Raw genomic sequence first — 20369 nt, forward strand, 5'->3', positions numbered from 1 at the left:
ATATATACATATATTAAATATAAAGCTACTAGGATTATTTGCATTTATCTAACGACAATCGTTTTGTTATAAATTTAAAAAATATTTCACGGGGGTGCTCCCTTTAAAAATATTATGGATCCACTATTCAATATTAGAGATAAAAACTTAATGATTTTATATTAGTAATATTTATTGATATTATTTCTCATAAGAATTGAATCTTATAATGAATAATAAATTATGCATTAATTTTCATTTTTTTCTTTAAGTATTAAAATCGTAGATACCTACACTGGTACAACCCTGTGATTGTTTTGGCTCCGGGTAGGTACCGCTGAAACCACGTGTTTGAAGTTGTAAGGTTTCATCTTCTTCTAACTAGTTTGTGTTTCCGTTATAGTTTTTAAAATGAAGACTCCTAAAGTTGCTACTCCCAAACCTAAGATGAAGTTTAATACTCCTAAAAGTGGCCTTGTCAGAAAATCCCTTGGGAATACTCCGGCATTGAAAAAATTATCAACTAAAGGTAAGGATCAGGTGCTGTCTATGGTCAAAGATAATGAAGAAAATGTTGAGTTTAAAAATAAAACGGCAAAGAACGCGAGGATGTCTTTACCGGCTAATGCATTGAGGGATACCAAATCCAGTCCTAATAATTTCAGTGGTAAAAAAACACCGAAAAAATCTCCAAAAGCCAAGAAAGCGACGACTCCGCAATCACCTAAATCAGGTAAAACTCCAGTAAAAGATTCTCCTGTTTCCAAGCCTCAAAGTGTGAAAGAAACACCTCAGAACAAAAAAGTTTTACAGAATGCGAAAGAAACACCTCAGAATAAAAAAGCCTTACAGAATGTGAAAACTCCAGCAAAAGATTCCCCTGCACCTAAGCCTCAAAATGTTAAAGAAACTCCTCAGAACAAAAAAGTTTTACAGAATGTGAAGACTCCAGCATCTGTAGAAAATAATACTTCTCCTGTTAAACAAAATGTGGATTCAAAGAAAAACAAAGTGCCATTTAATTTAGATGATTCTTTAGCTAATGGGCTAAAACCGAAGAAGGGAGGTACCCCAAGTAAAGGGAAACCTAACAGCCCTGAAGTTGAATTAGGTTTGCGGTTAGAAGCAGCTCTCAGTCCTAAATCAAAGAAGGAAAAGAAGAAGAAAATGGCTCTAGGTGTGAAAGTAGCTGCGCAAGGAAAAGTTGGAGTAAACAAAAAGCTTGTTAAAAAATTAGACGTTAATTCTAGTAATTCTGCTGCGGGCACAGATGGCAAAAAGAGGAAGAGACGAAGTCGTCGCAAAGGTGTGAAAAAGGTCGAAGAATCTAAGCCATCATTCATGAAGCATCTTAACGTAAGTAAATAACTGTAATGTAAATTCTTAAATTAATAATTTATGTAACTTATGTATTTGCTTGTGATTATTTAGGCAATAAATGCTGTGAATGCCCTTCTTAAGGCATCTAAACCTAAAAAGGCCGAACTTGTTCCTGAGGATGACTGCATCTTTTTACAGTTCAATTTGCTTAAACAGACGAAAGATGCCAGGGGCGTTTACAAAGTGTAAGTGTTTTATAATTTAATCATTTTACGAAATCTCAATTTAGATGGGGAATGCGCTTTTTAGTTTTTGTATTAGTTGTATTTATGAAAAACTTAATGATAATGATAGTGATTATTTTGACTGCTCTTAAACCTTCCTTTTATATATTATTATTTTATTTATTAATTTTTAGGTTATAATTGATATGTCTTATTTTTAATTGTAAAATTAGTTAAGGCATTGTAGATAGTTAAAGGTTTCTTTTACATGAGACTATTGTAGTTGTTAAAAAACTAGCAAATTGTTAAAATAACTATTCAGGCCGGCCTGGTAATATAGAAATAATAAAAAAAAAAAGAAAGAATTATTTATTTATAATCTTAAAATTCTTTCTTGAGACTGGCAATTTTTTACTAAATAATTCAAAAACACTATCCAAATTATAGTCTCAAAACATTTATTTCATTTACACGTCCAACGTTTCGGCCAGTTCGCCCATCTTCAGGGACAATCTACTTAATTTACTATGAGACATATCATTTAACCATTTTTAAAACTCCATACAGGCTATTCTGCCCAGGTCAAAACATTTATATCTAATATATCAATAATACATTAAAAATCACATTCAAATTATTTCTCTTTTACCACTATTTATTTGTATATGAATGTAATGAATAAATAGTGGTAAAAGAGAAATAATTTGAATGTGATTTTTAATGTATTTTTGATATATTAGATATAAATGTTTTGACCTGGGCAGAATAGCCTGTATGGAGTTTTTAAAATGGTTAAATGATATGTCTCATAGTAAATTAAGTAGATTGTCCCTGAAGATGGCCGAATTGGCCGAAACGTTGGACGTGTAAATGAAATAAATGTTTTGAGACTATAATTTGGATAGTGTTTTTGAATTATTTAGTAAAAAAGAAAGAATTATTCTTATTTAGCTTAAGTGAATCAACATTTCTTTGGACCCTAAAAAATTAAAATCTCAAATTATGATTTATCTATATCGTTGCCTAAGCTGTGATTACTTCTAAGACAGAAAACACCAACAATATCATTTTTGTACTTAATAATAAAACAAAAAAAAAATTATCGACCTATCATTGTTGAGACTTCTTGTCTCAACTTTTGTTAAGATGTCTATATACTTTTTTCTTTTGAATGAAGTGTTAATTTTTATTTAATTTTATAAAAGGAAGATGATCTGGTCTGGGTGTGGGCAAAGGAATTCAAATAGTAATCAAGCTATGTATTGTGAGCCAACGTTTCACCCCACTTTGCAAGGCTTTTTCAGGGCTAAAAAAGATACTTACAACTACAATAATGTAAGGGAATAGATAACATGAAATAAAAGTAAACTAAGGTATGCTTAAAAATGATTTAAAATAAGTTATAATTTATATAAAAATAAACTAAGTAAATTACATTTTCAATGTAACAACGAAGAAAGTTTTTTTTCCTTTAAATTTTATTTTCTTTCATTGACTTAGTTAATTTTTTTTATCAATTTTCACATATTTTAAATCATTTTTAACTATACCTTAGTTAAATTATATTCCGTGTTAACTATTCTCTTATTTCGTCACATTATTTTAGTTGTTAATATCTTTTTTTAGTCCCGATGAAGCCCTGGAAACTGGTGAAACGTCGGTGCACAATGAATAGTTTAATTATTATCTGAGCTCTTTTTGACCACACACGGACCATCTTTCTCTTATGTATTACACATGGTCAATCAACGATCTTCCATTATTTAATTTTAATTAGCATGAAGTTTTTTTTCAGACTTCACTCAAGACGATGATGATTTATTCTATTCAATAAATATACATCTGCTTTATGAGTAATAAAATTTGTATTCATTTATTATTTTCAGTGCACTACCTCATAGCATCCTTTCTGATTCACCCGAAGTTTGCCTGGTCGTACCCGACCTTAAAGGTAAACGGAACGAACCGGAAGAAGCGATTGATCATTACCAGGAATTGTTGAAAAGTAAAGATATTACTTCAATCACTGAGGTAAATTTACTTAATTTTATTTTTTATTCACGATTACTGAGGTCTACAACAAAAATTATACATAATTTCATAATTTTGGATAATCTTATTTTTACTTTCACTTACCTACATATGAAGTATCTAAAACAAAATTACAAACCTAACAATTCATACATATGAATGATTTTATTCTTTACATTTGTTTGATTTTCCACAATGCTCAAATGCAAATCGTTAAAAATTGTTTGCTGTTTTTTTGACCATTTAAACCTTCATGACCTGTTGGATCACAAAAGTGCATGATAAGATTTTGTTTGAAAATTTCATTTACTATAAGAATAATTCTATTTGGAATTCCAAAGTCAAGTTTATTGGAGAAGAACCAGATAAGCTTAAAAAATTAACAGTAATCTCAAACATCCCAAACAGACAGAATCCATGTTATGACCTAACAAAAATACAATCAGAATATTTTATTTACTAAAAAAATTGATATTTAGGGTTTCTCGAGGTGAAAATAACAAATAACTTGTTTCCTGCCAAGAATAGAACAGTTTCATAAAAGATAACAAAGTTGTGTATGTATGGACGTGATTAGAACAGATTGAGTGTTTTTGTTTTTTCTATTGTTCAAGCCCTCCACAGCCGGATAATTATTTTCTGTTACATTGTAGCCGTGAGTCAGCCCTGTGGGATCTAGGAGCCCCTTGGAGTCCACCCAGCCTCTTGGGTACTTCTGACCAAATCACCTCCTTGCACAACCGTTGGTCTAGTAACGGTACTTTCTTACAAAGTATTGTAATTGCCTCTGACCCTGTTGGATTGGGTTGTAGTTTTGTACAGATTTGTTTTAAATGAAGTCCTCTATTGAAGTCCCATAAAGTCCCGGAGTGGGAATGTCATGATTCATTTCTCGTGGTCGCTGCTAAATAAATTAGTTTTTTCCAATTCTACCTCCTGTCTTTAGTTTTAATTTTTTTCTCCTTTAAGTATTGATTAAATTCTTTTATATTTTGTATTTATCCATTGTTTAATACTGCTAAAAATAAGAACTAGTTATTAATTTTTAAAAAATCAATATTAAAGGTACTTTTCAGAGATACGTTTTTTACAATTTGGTCATTCAAACCCTGTTAGACTATTTAAATGAGAATAAGACCTAGCTGGACCACTTAATAATATATTTTGTATTATTGAAAAATTATTTAAAATAAAATAGAAAGGAAAATTGATAGAGTTAACTTATTCTCATATCTAAAGTATAGTTTTGAAGATGAGGTCAAATAAAAAGATTAAATATGAGAATTTTTATTTTATTATATATAATATTAAAGACTCTTAATCTCAGGGTAGGTTTCTAACACTGTCTTTCAACAAAGCATTTGGTTATCAAACAGTTATCAACACACAAACAAAACTCGGCGATCCAAACAAAGTGATCCACATATCTTATCCTTCTTGGATGACTCTTTTGATGTCTTCTTTTTCAAGATGTCCCACTGAGAGAGCTAAAGGATGTTCAGGCCCTCCTGCACCCAGGAGCTTGCCCCTCTTCCGCCTAAACAACGAATGATCTCGAAACCAAACGTCCTGTCTCTAGTTGTTCTATGTAAACATCGATTGTAGCACAACAGTTTTTGCATATGATTTTCTTTATGAATATTTTTCTTTAATACTTATTCTTGACTTATATTTTTTCTTAAATGTATTGTAATTTCAATTATGATGGGAAGTTAAAATAAAGTTTTTAAAATATTTGAATCTGCTCAACATGGCTGTGATTCAACGGACTTCTTGAGGACACGTGTTGCCATCTTCTTTGTTTTGAATCGCGATCTTTTCCACTCCATATTTGACTGAACAATATTGGTTAGCTTGCTTTTTTGATTTAATACAACAAATAAACAATACTGAAACTGGGATCGCTGGAAATGAACTGGCAGACATTGCAGTTAAACTAGCACTTGCTCTTCCAGATCAGGGCACGGCCATTCTGACACCCCAAGATAAAGTATAAGTCTTCCAATGAAAAATGAAATACATGCTAGTTGGCAAGCTATGTGGAATGAAAGCCCGCCAAGCAAATGAAATACTATTAAAAAAACCATTAAACCCTGGTTTAAACAACAACAAATTTAACTCATGCATATCTGATCAATAAGCAACCACCTCCAAAATGTTAATACTGCAACAGTATACTTACGATCAGTCACATATTTGACACATAGGTCATTTTTATTCCATGAACTTAAATAGATTGGGAGTGGGACCGAGTGTATCTGATGCTCTGAATGATGACCAGCAGAACGTGAAAATGGTTTTGGTTTTCTTAAAAAAGAATGGCCTTTTGAATAAGATTTAATCCCAAAAGTTTGTTATACGTACTAAATAATTCTAAAAGAAGTAATTATTTAAATTTTTTCATAATTATTTAAAGAGAAAAATAAAGTGAATTAAAATTATAAATATAAATGAAATAGAATTATAAAGTGCGAAACATGGGTGTTGATGACCTCAGGGTTTTACGCCCCAATGCCCCAGCCAACAACTACAACAACAATACTGAAACGATATATAAAATAAAAATAATTAAGAAACCATTAATATATAAAAAAAAAATATTTACTCTTAAAAGAGGATATTACAATTGATTTACTTTAATTGAAATTATTAGAGCTGTTTTTTAGAAAATCCTTAAAAAAGTGTAAAACTGGCACATCCCAGGCATAAACGTGGCTTAATTATGTAATTTCAAAGTTAATATGTTAAAAGTATCACTTTCCATTTTTGATCTAGGCTGTTCACGTACACATTTGCGATACTTAGTTATTCGGGCATAGGGGAACTCAAAACGTGTGTTTCTGTAAAAAACTTGAATTCCATCAAAATAAGAAAATTGGCTCAATCCTAGTATTACCCCTTACTATTTATTCCATATATTGGTAAGTGAATGTAAAAAAATACTGCAGTTAGGTGAGGTGAACATGTATAGTGGGATACCCTATTTTACAACTATAGTATGTATGTGTGTGCAACTATAGTATGCATATGTGTGTGCATCTATAGTATGTATATGTGTGTGCAACTATTGTATGTATATGTGTGTGCAACTATAGGATGTATATGTGTGTGCAACATATACATACTGGAAGTTGCTATGCAAGTAATTGTCCTGAGTATTTGATGTTTTGTCTATTTATAATTTATTATTATTTAATATTTATTACAGATCATTCCTGTAAGAAAACTTAAGCAAGATTATTCGCAACATGAAGAAAGGCGTAAGTTTGCCAACAGATTTGATTGCATCATTACTGATGGTAGAGTGGCACATATAGCCCAACTTGGAAAGCGATTTGCCCGAGCTAAGAAGTACACAAACACTTAATATTATCTTGATTTAATTCTTAATTTGTTAACAAGTATTAATATCTTACTTTTTTTTTGTTTTAGGTGCATCTGTCCCATAAATTTCAATTCTAAGAATTTGAAAGAAGACATCGAAAAAGCTTTAAGGAAAGTTGCAATTTTTAGTTCCGGTAAAGGAACCAGCTTTTCTGTTAAGGTAAATGATTCATATTTTTAGTTATTTCATGTAAATAATCATACACTGAGTTCAAATTTTAAGTAGTCCGGTTTTTAGTCGGTTTTCGAAGTTACTTTGTCAACCAACTTCTACAGAGTTCTGTTAAAAATCATAGTTACATCACTTGAAAAAATATTGAATTTTTTTTTTCGAACGAAGTTATTAAAAATTCAATTCAAATTAAAGTAAAGTTGGAAGATATTTGAGATTGGCAATGTGCAGTATATAAAAGGAAGATCGTTCAGGTGCTGTCAAATAGTAATAAAACTATTATGAGCCAATCTTTTGCACCACTTTGCAAGGCTTTGTCTCGGCTAAAAATGTACAAACAATCAAAATAATGTAACATACTAAGAGAATATATAACATGAAATAAAAGTAATATACACTAAGGTGTGACTAAATATGATTTAAAATATGTGAAAATTTATGTAAGAATGAACAAAGTAAATAATAAAAAAAAACATGTGCAGTGTAAAGTATAAATAAACAAGAATTACCAAAAGGTATTAGACAATTAATGAAAACGGAAATAATAAAACCTGAACCATCTTCTTTTTATTATATACTACACTCCTTTAATCAACAATCTTTCTAAAATTAATTTTTTTAAATCTATTTTCCATAATTTGTGTTGGAGTTTGACAAAATTTGAAGCTAGGAAACCAAAGATACAATCGCACGAAAATCTGGACTCTAATTATGAACAATATTCATTGTATATAATTTCTAGCTGAATCTTTGGAAATATAATTCATAGGAAAAATAAATTTCATAATATCAATCAGTTGTCTAATATCAATTTAAAAAACAGGAGAATGATAATAATTTATTTATTTGTTTATGGGGCAACCCCGTAAAAATAGAGTTAGCCTGTAAGGTACATAATTTAACAATCATTGTGGTAGTTTTACAAAAATGGTAAATTATATAAGTCAATAATTTATAAATTAAATTATAATCATTATAATTTATAAATCATTAAATTATTATATGAGCTAATAACTAACAGTATACCCAAACTGGGATTATCAACTGGGAAGCTCCAGATCTAGATGATATATCCAGTCTTAAGTATAAGGCCTTGTGTTTCATATATAAAATGAACTTAAAGATCCGATTTTGTGCCGTTCCCTCACAAGCTGGACATAGCTTCTGTGGGTCTAAAATATATTTGTGTGGAATGACACTTGGAATAGTTGTATATTTACCAGATAGGCATAGTTGTAAAACCGGAGAAATAAAATGAATTTATTAAGGTATTGATTGTTCATTGCATGGTTAATATCATTATTATTTATAAAAAAAAGTATTTATGTTTGTTAGTGTGGACGAAGGGGCATGCCAGCTGAGCACATTGCCGATAACATTGTGGCTGTTGGCGAGTTCCTTGCTAATAATGGAACCTTGATCGGAGATGCTCTCAACGTTACCATGGCCGCTATCAAGACAGTGTTGTCCAGCTCATTCCCAGTTTTCGTTTCTACAGGTAAGTTGTAGAAAGATTATTTTTCATGTTAGAGTCAAGTTTTGCCCAAGTTGTGGTAGACACTCATCTGCTGCACTATCAATATTCTTAGGATTCAACTTCATTGATAACCCACTAGTATTTTCAAATACATTTGGGGGTAGTTTCATTTTCTTTAAAAAAAAAAAAAAAGTTTACTTTTGAATTATTTTTGATTATGATAAATGTATTGAGTTGGAATTGTTTGAGAAACATTTATTTACATAAAAATAAAATCATATATTAAAGATAAATAAAAGATTAAAATACTGTGGTTTTCTTAAACTTATTGAAGGTAATATCACAAGTTATTATTGGAAACAATCCCTGTTTTGTCTGTGGATAAAAACTAAATCAAATAAACCCTGTTTTAGCAACCTTTACAATTATTCACAATAGATTGCCTTTAGTTTAGCACTGCCTTTTATATCAGAGATGAAAACTAACACTTCACTTAGCACAGCCTTTTATATCAGAGATGAAAACTAACACTTCACTTAGCACAGCCTTTTATATCAGAGATGAAAACTAACACTTCACTTAGCACTGCCTTTTATATCAGAGATGAAAACTAACACTTCACTTAGCACTGCCTTTTATATCAGAGATGAAAACTAACACTTCACTTAGCACAGCCTTTTATATCAGAGATGAAAACTAACATTTCACTTAGCACAGCCTTTTATATCAGAGATGAAAACTAACATTTCACTTAGCACTGCCTTTTATATCAGAGATGAAAACTAACACTTCACTTAGCACAGCCTTTTATATCAGAGATGAAAACTAACACTTCACTTAGCACTGCCTTTTATAGCAGAGATGAAAACTAACACTTCACCTGTCCTTGGCAACACTATTTCCTCTTTCACAAATATAGAACTCTCATAGTCTCCCCTATATGTCTCTTCAAAGCTAGGATGCCCTTCCACGCTACCTGCACCTGTTCTGAGGAACCTTACCCTTAAGCCACCAAAATAAGAATGTCCTTACCTGCCCTTCAGGTCCTTTGTCCCTCTCTCTCCCCACTCTCCCTTCCACACCTTTCTTGGCTTACTTAAACTATCATATATTGAGTGATCTGCTAAATGTTTGTAGTTTGTTATTTTTAGTTGTGACAAGTATCGATATTTATAGCTTGTGTTTGTACTGACATTACCATGTTATTTTTTTTTAAAGTTACTCCTAATGATGTACAAAAACCTAAAGGCAAACAACGCAAGACAGACGAACCGGTTGAAGATGAAGTTACGACTGTTGAAAATGCGACTGTTGTTGTTTATCCATCTGGCAGCGTAAAAGTTAAGAAACGCAAGAATGTAAGTAATATTTGGGATTAATATTTAAAAAAAAAGAAAATATTTTTTGTTTTTAATTAATTGCTTATTTTACTTTGTAATTATTATATTTCATGTTATGGTATATAAAATAATTGCTATTCTCCAAATTTGGAATTATTAATGTACTATATTTATTATCATTTATATTGGTAAGTTGGTTGTTAACCATATTTCTTCATATGAGAAGATGGTTGGAAGGTCACGGTCAGTGAAGTGAAGATCAAAAATAAACAAAAATTATTTTTTATTATATTGCGACATATCATCCTAAATTTTTCAAGACTACAAATTAAGATAACAATGAGATAAAATTTAAAAACAAAATAATGGAAGTAGAAATTTGTATAATAATATTAGAAGGCAATGTCTAATAGAGAAATAATAACCAGTAATATGAAACAATAACAAACAGAATCAGAAAATGAAAAATATGATATAAAAAAAGTGAAAAATCGATCTTATCTATGTAGGTAATAATGAAAATAAAATTAACGTAATGAGGACTATAAGAAATGTAAACGATATGTAATAATATATAAGAAAAACTAACACAATAAAGAAGTATATATAAAGTTACTTTTCTTACATTTCTCATTATTGTGTTAATTTCAATGTTTCACTGTTTACATATTTATTCTAGTTTGGATTTTGTTCATAATTTTCATCTTTTCCGATCTTTAGATTTTCTTTTTTCAAAAATAAAATATAAACAAAAATAGCGATAACTGCAACACGAGCTCACTGACCTGTAAAAAACTTGAGAACTTACTAGGCCTTATATCAGATGACGGGTCATCATTTGATTTTATTTAATAAAATGTCATTCTTTTCAGGAGGAAGATAAAGATGAAAATGTAAAACAAAAAGGGAATAAAAAAGCAAAAACAAACGCATCTAAGAAAGTAAAAGAAGAAGCTGCTTCATCTGACGATGATGATGAAGATGTAGAAATAGATGTAGTAGGCGATGGAAGTGTTGACATGGACTCGTCAAATGATGAAGACTCTGCAGTTGATTCGCTCAATGGAACAGACGATGAGGCCAGTGATGATGAGTCTGACGTTGAAGATGAGGAAGATGGTGATAGCGATGAGACTGAAGATGATGATGATGATGACGACCAGTCTTCAATAGATGAAGAGGAAATAGAAGCTGCTGAAAAGGCATATTTAGAAGAATTGAGAGCATTACAAAGTGAAATTGGGAAAAAGAAGGTATTATTTATTGTATAATTACTGTTTCATATTTTGGTGAACACACAAGTTCTAAATATTGAATTTTTTGAAATTTATTTTTTCAATTTTTTACAGGGTAAGAAACCTGGCAAAAATGCAAATACAGTTGAAAAGAAGGAAGAACAAGTTAAACCACAGGTTTGTATTTTAGTTGATAATTTATGTTATTTTATTTTTGTAACTATATAATTTAGTTATTTTTTTTGTAATGTATAGACCAAAAATGCAGCTGCAAAGGGTGGGAAAAAACAGGAGAAGAAGGGATTGGGATTACAAAATGAACAAAAAGTAAGAATTGAAGAATATTATCGATATTTTTTTTCTATTCAGACATTTCTACTCTTATACATCAAAATCAAATAAGCCATCTTTTTTATGATTTAGTATTATTGAATTATAGGGTGTTTTTTTAAGCCCGATAGAACTTGAAATTGTAAAAAATAACACAAAAAATTAAATTGTAATCAAAATTTTTTTTTATTCGAAAGATCAATACGTGACATTAACATTTGAAAATGATTTCGGGCATATGGGCACCGCGGCTGTTCTTGACGAAGCGCATTCTGGACGTCCAATTTTGGGCCACTTTTTCGAGCACTGCTGGCCGTATGTCACGAATAACACGAACAATGCTGGCCTCCAAGGCGTAAATTGTTGCTGGTTTATCAGCATAAACCAGTGACTTCACGTAGCCCCACAGGAAATAATCGAGAGGTGTCAAATCGCACGACCATATGCGGCAATTTTGCTTATTAACAAACCCGTTAAGCCAAAAATGCGCCTCATCGCTGAACACAATTTTACAGAATGCGCTTCGTCAAGAACAGCCGCGGTGCCCATATGCCCGAAATCATTTTCAAATGTTAATGTCACGTATTGATCTTTCGAATAAAAAAAAAATTTTTATTACAATTTAATTTTTTGTGTTATTTTTTACAATTTCAAGTTCTATCGGGCTTAAAAAAAAACCCTATATATACATAAATAATCTGAAATCTTCATTATCGCATACGGTGTAACATTCTTGCTTATACAGTCACCTCTAATTGTCTCTCCTCCCAGTTTAGGTTTCTTCTGCTACTTAATAGACGTTCTGCTTCCAGTGATTCTGGGCCACATCCCCTCTACCTTGGCCCATAGGCCTTTCTGGCAAAATGGTTTTGGCATTCTATGATGGCTTAGCCTACCTTACTCGGGATACTGGCATTTATTATTGCATTCCTTATCCTCTCCCTTCTACCTTCCTTAGGTACTGCATTTCCATTGTTCAGTGGACTTGTTTCTTTCCTCTCCTCTTTTATATATAAGGGTCAGTTGCACCAATCTCCAGTAAAGCTAAGATTTGTCCAATAGTTTTGTAAAACTCCAGTAACTTAACGAAAGTTTCTGGTTTAGTTTTTTTAATTAGGTTGCTTAGGCTTCCTTTATCTGAGATAACTGCCTAACTCCGCAATTCTTATCGCTAATGTTAGAAATTTTGGGTCTATTCATATTTAAAATTGACTCAACAGCCAATTTTTACAGTATAAATCGTTGAAAAATTCTTCATCCGACCAATGTAAACAATTATTTAGTCGAGGACAGAATACTTTTTTTTTTTTCATTATTGCCTGGGCAACTAATTCTTTGAAGTCTTCGTCTTCTGTAAAATTGTCTGTCTAGATCAAATTCATTTTATTGAATTTGGAATGAAACAAAATAATACAATACTCCTTCGCTTGATAACAGATCCAACTGGAACTGTGGAAGGTTCCTTGTAGGTTACCTACTTAGTTAGCTTGAGTTGCAGGCCTACCTTCTACACCATAACCCCTGATGAAGACCTGAAACTCAGGTCGAAACGTTGGTATAAAATGAATAAATATGGTTTTGTTTATTTATGTTCTTTTCTGACCGCACCCTGACAAACTTCTCTAATCATTACCTACTTAAATTTGATTTGCTTTAAATGTCAATTTGACCGGCTATCATTGACTAGTAAAGTTTACCAGTTTTGAAGGTTAACTTTTCTGGTGCAAGAGATAATTATTGATTTTACTCGAGATTTCTCGAATCGTAATTAAAACTGTGATGGTGCAACTGACCCTAAGAAGGGCTTATTCCAGTTCCAAAACAATCGTCCAGCAGCATTAACACGTTCCTGGATTTCTGAGTGATTGTAGCCTGACTTGATGATACTTAAATGTTTCGACCTGTTCAAGTCTCATCCCATTTATCCTGAGTACTCTACTGGGTTTTTTGCCAATTTACCTTATTTTTATCTTTTCAGAATTAATTTTCATGCTAATGGACAATTCCTGTTGGTGCTCATACTACTATATCATCAGGAAAATATTATTAATGGGTCTTAAGTTCGGATAACTTTATAGATGACCATTATAAACAGGAATAGACTAAGACCACAGCCTTTATGGATCCCTGATTGTGTTTCAAAGTCTTTGAAAAAGTTATTTCTTTTTCCTCTGATAATTACCAAAATTTTGATGCAAAATTCCTGAACTGAAGTAAAAGTGATTATAGGTTATTGCCTAGTATCCCCCACATTGTCGTGAAGGGTTTGAAACAAATTCATTGATGTTCTAGTCTGGATGAGACCTGTACTATCTATATGCATAATATAGTTTATAGTAATCAATATATATATGTATATTCATATATAATTTCTGAAGCCGAAAATATATTAAAGTTGAGTAAAAAAAAAAAAAAAAAAAATAGGTGAGAGAGTTAAAAATAGATAGAAGTTAAATCAGAAGAAATCTGCTAGATGGAGCTCTAACAGGTTTTAATTTTTGCAGGAAATTTGCACTGCCATATTGCTCCGAAGCTCTGGGCCATTTCTCTCCAGTGCCAGTATTAGGCCCCGATCAATATTGCATTCTTCCAAGACTCTGATGAAGTCATGTTTTCTTATCCTTCTCCAATAGTTTCTCAATAATCTGCCTCATAGCAAATATTAGGTCTTGGTCACTTATGCCCTGAACCCATATTGTTTTTCACTATTTTTCCTTTAATCTGACTACATTCTTCTCTCCATAATTTTTAGAATACTGTTTCCTAGGTGTATTGAGAATTGAATTGCCTGTGTTTTTATTGAATTGTATTTGTTATTATTATTATTTTTTTTTTTTATTACAGCAGAACAAGAAAGAGGTTTTGAAAGAACAAAACACAAATGCAAAGGGAAAGAAGGTCGATAAACAAGTAAGTTGTTATATATCACTGATTAGATAAAAGTCTTATGTTTAATTTAGGTATTCCCCGGAGTAAAAGTTGGGGGATATTACCCAAATTAATTATTTTATGCTGGTATGGCTGGCTTGAATAAAGAATTACTTCTAATGATGGAGTGGACTGTATTTATAATAAATTGATATATTATGCTTTTAAAATAAAATACCTCTATTCTCTCTTTATAAGTTTTCTGAAACAATTTGCTGTACAGTTTGAACAAAATGGTTACAATATGGTTAGTTTGTTAGTGATAGTTTTGGTTTCATTACATTAATTGATGAAAGTATTACATTTTACTTGTTTGATATTCTTGGGGCTTGAAGGTTGGTTCTGGTGTGAATATGAAGATGAAACAAGAGTCCCCTCTTGGTTCTTTCTCCTCATCCTCCTGTTGTCGCCGTCTCTCTCGCCTGAGTGTAAGGTTTAACTCCCTCATGACTTATAAGAAGAGGCCTTCTTGAAGAGTTCTGTGCTTTTCTTCTCCTGTACAGGTCAAGATGGCTACTCTATTGGTTCTAGCCCCTTTGTTTTGGGGACTACCGCTTATCTTTGCAACTAGATGACAACATGAATTTCTGTTCAGAAGTGAGGGGACGCCATGCTTAAACTAATTGTAATTAACTAATTGCAGTTAGTCTAATTGTAATTTATCTAGCATTAGTTTATAAAAAGTTAGTTATTCTCATTATTATTTGATTGGAGAAGTTTGTCGGGGGGTGCAGCCAGCAAAGAACAACATAAATAAACAAAAACATATTTATTTATTTTATGCCGATGTTTCGACCTGAGTTTCAGGTCTTCATCTTGACCGCACCCCCCGACAAACTTCTCCAATCATTAATCTACGGTCAACTATCTACACCTCATTATTCTTGTTCATTACTTAAATTTGATGTTTATCAATATCAGCTGATATAAATAAATAATTATATACCAGGAGTTCGAGATATAATTATAAAAACTCCAGGGGTGACTAAAAAGTATCAGTTAGCTATCATTCGCATTTTAACGGTTTTGTGGGAAATTAAATTTCATGTTAGCCTGACCAACAAGGATTGCCATAAACCTGAACTTGAAGCTGCAGCACTAAAAACTATTCATGAGATTTACCCCATAGAGCAATGGCTGCACAATTATACTGATAGGTCTACGTCAGGCAGCTAGAGCAGGTGCTTACCCAAGCACATTTAAAGCTCGATATGACAATTATGGTGGAGAAATATAGGCTATTTACCGTGCGATAGAAGCCACGGTTGACAGAGATGACAACACTATAATATTCAGCCATTACGAAGCCACTATTGATAAAGTATCAACACCAGAGGTAGCAGATTCAAATTCTAAATTTTGCACGATTGCCATTATTACGCTTATTATATTCTATTTATAGAAAAATTAAAGTAAAAATAACATAATCTTACGAAGGTTAACAAGGTGCATGGCATTGCTCATTGCCTTACAATGCACCAACATGTCTTCTGAACATTGTATGCGGTCACCTTAAGTCTTGTATCGACCCATGTATATAATTAAATTTATTTATAAAATTCTGTTTAATTGATTACTAAAATTGATCTTATTTCTTTCTAATTTCTAGAATCAGGTAAAAGGAATTCAAAACAATTTACCAAAGAAAAACCAAGGTGCATCTCCTCAAGTAAGTATATGACAGTTGTACTACAATAAACATAGTTGTCACTATCAAAACAACAATTCACATTTTATGTTAGAAAATAATTCAATTTTTTACTTGGTCTGAACAAAATTTTTTTCTCATTTTCCATTCAGTGTTCAATATATTCAAAACTAGCTACTGTACGAAAATAACCAAAACATTTTTCTAAGAAGAGTAAATTTTTTAAAATTTGAGTCCCAATAGAATGCTTTACGATTAATGTTTTCCAAGAAACAGTTTTTCGGACAATAATATTTTTCTCTAAAAAAAAAGGGAATAACTTTTTGTGAATATATTTGAGCAATATCCTAAAGACTACTATTCTTAGGAAAATAAACTAATTCATTCGGTATAAACTAATTCATGGGTTCATCATGATCAGTTAGTTTTTTTTTTTTAAATGATAACATTTAATCATGGATGATTTATATAAACGAGCTGAAGATGGCTGGGAGTGTGATCTATGAAGAACACAAATAAGTTAAAACTTAATATTACTATGAGTTTAATTTGACCGCACCCGAACCGTATTCCAATTTATTAATACACACTGTTAATCAGCAATCTTCCAGTAAGATAAAACTTAGTGCCAATGTTTCGGTCAGAATTTCAAGCCTTCATCAGGGCTAAAAACAAGATATTATCCATAATGAGTAAACGGAATGATTAGAAAATAACAGGCAATATAGATACATAAATAGTGTTTCGCCCCACGTTGCAGGGCTTCGTCAGGGCTGTTTTGACAGCAGTCAAAAACAAAGTAAAAAAACAAGTCACTTTGTTTTTGACTGGCGTCAAAACAGCCCTGACGAAGCCCTGCAACGTGGGGTGAAACATTGGCCCAATAAAATAGTATAATTCTACTATTTGAGTTTTTTTTTATCGCACCCGGATCATATTCCATTCATTTCTCATATAGTCTTTATATTTTTATAATACTTAGATTATACATGTTTTTTAACACTATGTATTGTTCTTTCTATAATGTTAGTTATTACCTTGTTTTCTCATCATTCTGTACTTGGTTTTATTCATTAGCGTTGTTATCTTGTTTTTTGTTCTTAGCTCTGAAAATTCTGGCCGATACGTTGGCACTAATAAATAAGTCTTTACTTATTTGTTTCCTTTATTGATTGCACCCCTACGATCTTCTCCTCATTTATAATTTATGGCTTATTCAACAAGGTTCTAATTTAACCCTAACACATCTCTTTATACTTAATATTTTTTGGAATATAGTTTTTTCCTAAACAAATTTATTGTTAATGAGGTGAAATATAATTTATCTTGGTGTTTTTTATCCCTTAAAAAAAAAAAAGATCTCAAAGTTATTCATGTAAGTAGGGCCGCCTATAGCTCAGTGGTTAAGACAGTCTTACCAATTTGATGGCTATTGGTGGTGCCGTTTCGAATCCAGCTTGGGGCGGACTTTTTTCATTGAGTGGCGGTCCCACAAAATGAAAAACTTTGACCCCCTACCATGGTTAGGCAGTATAGTACTCCAATGGGAGTCTTGGCTGAAAAAGAAAAACTAATAGTAATAAATATTTTAATGAAATCGATAGAGCTGCCTTGAAATTATATTTAAATATAATTTGTACTAAGTGTATTTAATTATTTTTTAGAATCAGCAGAAAGGAAATCAAAACCAGAAGAAAAATAAATTTGGTTCGCCACAGGTTAGTTATTACAATTTCGTCATTACTAAAAATTTCAATAATTTACCAATCTATCATTACTTACTATCTCTTTAGTTCAATTTACTGTCAGCAATATCTGCATTATAATTTTTAAAATAGATCTTCCATCTATCGAGAATATCTTTCTCATGTTATGAGTTCTCTCTTGTTCATACAAAAAAAGTATGGAGTCCGGATCCTTTTTTTAAAGTTTTGGTTGAATTTTATTCTTCGTTCTTTCGTTTTTGACTTCCATCAATTATTATTGCAAATATTTCTATCTTGTTTTATTTTTCTACATATTTTCTTAGCATCATTTTATTTAAATACTAATTCTTCATAAACTTTCAGAACCAACAAAAAGGGAAATTCCAGCAATTTGGTAAAGGAAAAGGGCCTAATAAGGTAAGAATAAATATTTTTTATGTATTAAAAAAATAACAAATTTCGAATCACGATAATATTGATTCTTTTTTGTTTTTTTAGAGGACTCCTCAGAAGGGAGGAAGTCCTAAGGGAAAAAAACAATTTAAGAAGGTAATTTAATATTTTATTGTTAATTTAATAATTATTGTTATCTACTATTTTAAAAGAATTTTTTTATTGTTAGTACGCCGTATCTCTCCATAGTATGTCATCAAAACCAATAATTGATGACCTTCACCGCTAATAACATAAAATAAATGTTATTATCCCCATTTTATTTCAAAATATTTACTGTGGAAATATCGGTGACTGTAATTCTGAGAAAAGTTGGCTAAGAAATGCAGTAAAAAAAAAAAGAAAAATAGAACTCGGAAATAAATGTAAACTTATTTTTAATGTATGCCAAAGTTTCGTCCTTCGATGCAGGATAGCTAATAGTTATTATTATTACACCGACTATGAATTACTTCGGTTTTTGTTAGCTATATTTCCTGCTATAAATGGTGGGCAAATAAAACTACAAGATAACTTATACTAGACAATTATGCAAACTACATGTTGCCTGTTAATATGTCTACTAGAAACCATATCCCTGTTCATTTTCTCGAATATTCTTGTGGACATCTTTCTGTGTACTTATATGATATTCCATTATGAAAAAGAATATTGTGGAGCTATTTATTTGTAATATAATATTTATATACTAGCAGACCCGGGAATGCTTCGCTAAGGCTAGATTTGATGAACATAATTGATAGCTCAATATCAATTCTTGTATTTATTTAAAATAAAACATTTACGTGTACATATATTATGATTATTGATGAGTTTAGGTTTTGAGAGAAAGAGATTTGGCAACATAAATTACTATCGAATATACAGTGGTTTTGTTAATTCCAATTGCTGTGTACACAAACAATGGCAGCACCTCAAAATTTCATTTGTCAGACGTTTATATGTTTGGACTTGAAACATCCCGAAGTGTAGTCAGTTCTCAAGTATCTAACAAACCAAAGACACAATGGGAATATTAACAGATATTGTATGTTTACTGAAATATTAATAGATAATGTATGTTTACTGAAATATTAACAGATACTGTATGTTTACTGAAATATTATCAGATACTGTATGTTTACTAAAATATTAACAGATACTGTATGTTTTCCTGAAAAAAACAAAAAAAAAACACTGACATGGAAAGAAATGGTAAAGGGATCACTGATTTCAATAAATTTTTCTTAGGTGATTGAACCCCCCTTTAAAATGGACTTGTGTTTGCTCCAATTTTTCATATTATTTTTTTATAATTTTGTATGGATTTCGAGGTTATTATTTACAAAAAGGTTTTTCTTTGCTTTGAATAAGAAAAAAAAATATTTTTTTGGGGTAATATTCATTGCCTACATCAGCTATCTAGAGAATGAAAGGAAGTTTTTTTTTTTTCATTTGCAACAGTGCCGTACATTTAAAACTTTCCTACAAATACAGGTGTCTTAAAGTGATTAGTCCTCATGAAAAGGTTTCACTGCACCAGTAAATAAACCAAAATAAAATATTTGGTGTATTTATTTACTTTAGTTACCAGTTCCAATGAAAATGGAATAGAAAATATTTGGTGTATTTATTTACTTTTGTTACCAGTTCAAATGGAATAGAAAATATTTGGTGTATTTATTTACTTTTGTTACCAGTTCCAATGAAAATGGAATAGAAAATATTTGGTGTATTTATTTACTTTAGTTACCAGTTCCAATGAAAATGGAATAGAAAATATTTAATGATAATATTGGTCCAATAAAGATCTAAAAACGCAATGCATGTTCTCTCAATTGGGTATTGATTTAACAGGACGACCACAGAAATAAAATTCGCCCCCCAAGGCTTGATTTGAATCGTTTCATAGCAGTCACTTTAACTCCCTCGACTTCAAACGGCCTCCAACTCAAACATCTGAAAATAAAATGAAAAGCAGTAATAATAAGATTGCTTAATTCTAATGTAAAATCCCAAATGACTTAAAGTTGCTCCAGTTTATTTTATCCAAAATAAAATCTTATTGATACTAATGCAGCGTAACAGATCTAAAAAATCATTTATTTTCTGAATTGAAAACCTATACATAAGATAAGAAGTTTTAACTTGTTATTAATCTAT

General features: G+C 31.0%; 1 protein-coding gene across 4 annotated transcripts in view; it reads left to right on the forward strand.

Annotated features, from left to right (window-relative positions):
• The first annotated feature begins 297 nt into the window (after positions 1 to 297).
• The window catches only part of LOC106692655 (ribosomal L1 domain-containing protein CG13096), a 21024-nt gene continuing 952 nt past the window's right edge, over positions 298 to 20369 (forward strand). Inside the window, exons 1-16 of one of the 4 annotated variants that reach the window (XM_067047276.1) lie at positions 298 to 769; positions 809 to 1335; positions 1411 to 1544; positions 3410 to 3554; positions 6763 to 6905; positions 6987 to 7098; positions 8446 to 8608; positions 9806 to 9945; positions 10800 to 11180; positions 11277 to 11339; positions 11418 to 11489; positions 14337 to 14402; positions 16030 to 16089; positions 17733 to 17786; positions 18138 to 18191; positions 18273 to 18323. In XM_067047276.1, coding sequence (XP_066903377.1) covers positions 391 to 769; positions 809 to 1335; positions 1411 to 1544; positions 3410 to 3554; positions 6763 to 6905; positions 6987 to 7098; positions 8446 to 8608; positions 9806 to 9945; positions 10800 to 11180; positions 11277 to 11339; positions 11418 to 11489; positions 14337 to 14402; positions 16030 to 16089; positions 17733 to 17786; positions 18138 to 18191; positions 18273 to 18323 — 2544 coding nt within the window. In that variant the 5' untranslated portion in view covers positions 298 to 390. Of the gene's footprint in view, positions 1336 to 1410; positions 1545 to 3409; positions 3555 to 6762; positions 6906 to 6986; positions 7099 to 8445; positions 8609 to 9805; positions 9946 to 10799; positions 11181 to 11276; positions 11340 to 11417; positions 11490 to 14336; positions 14403 to 16029; positions 16090 to 17732; positions 17787 to 18137; positions 18192 to 18272; positions 18324 to 20369 lie in introns of all 4 variants that reach the window. The other 3 variants (XM_014438715.2, XM_024362471.1, XM_014438717.2) reach the window with 3 other exon arrangements.

This window comes from Halyomorpha halys, unplaced genomic scaffold, assembly GCF_000696795.3.
Source record: "Halyomorpha halys isolate HHAL.00 unplaced genomic scaffold, Hhal_1.1 Scaffold65.1, whole genome shotgun sequence".
In the NCBI taxonomy this organism is placed as follows: Eukaryota; Metazoa; Arthropoda; class Insecta; order Hemiptera; family Pentatomidae; genus Halyomorpha; species Halyomorpha halys.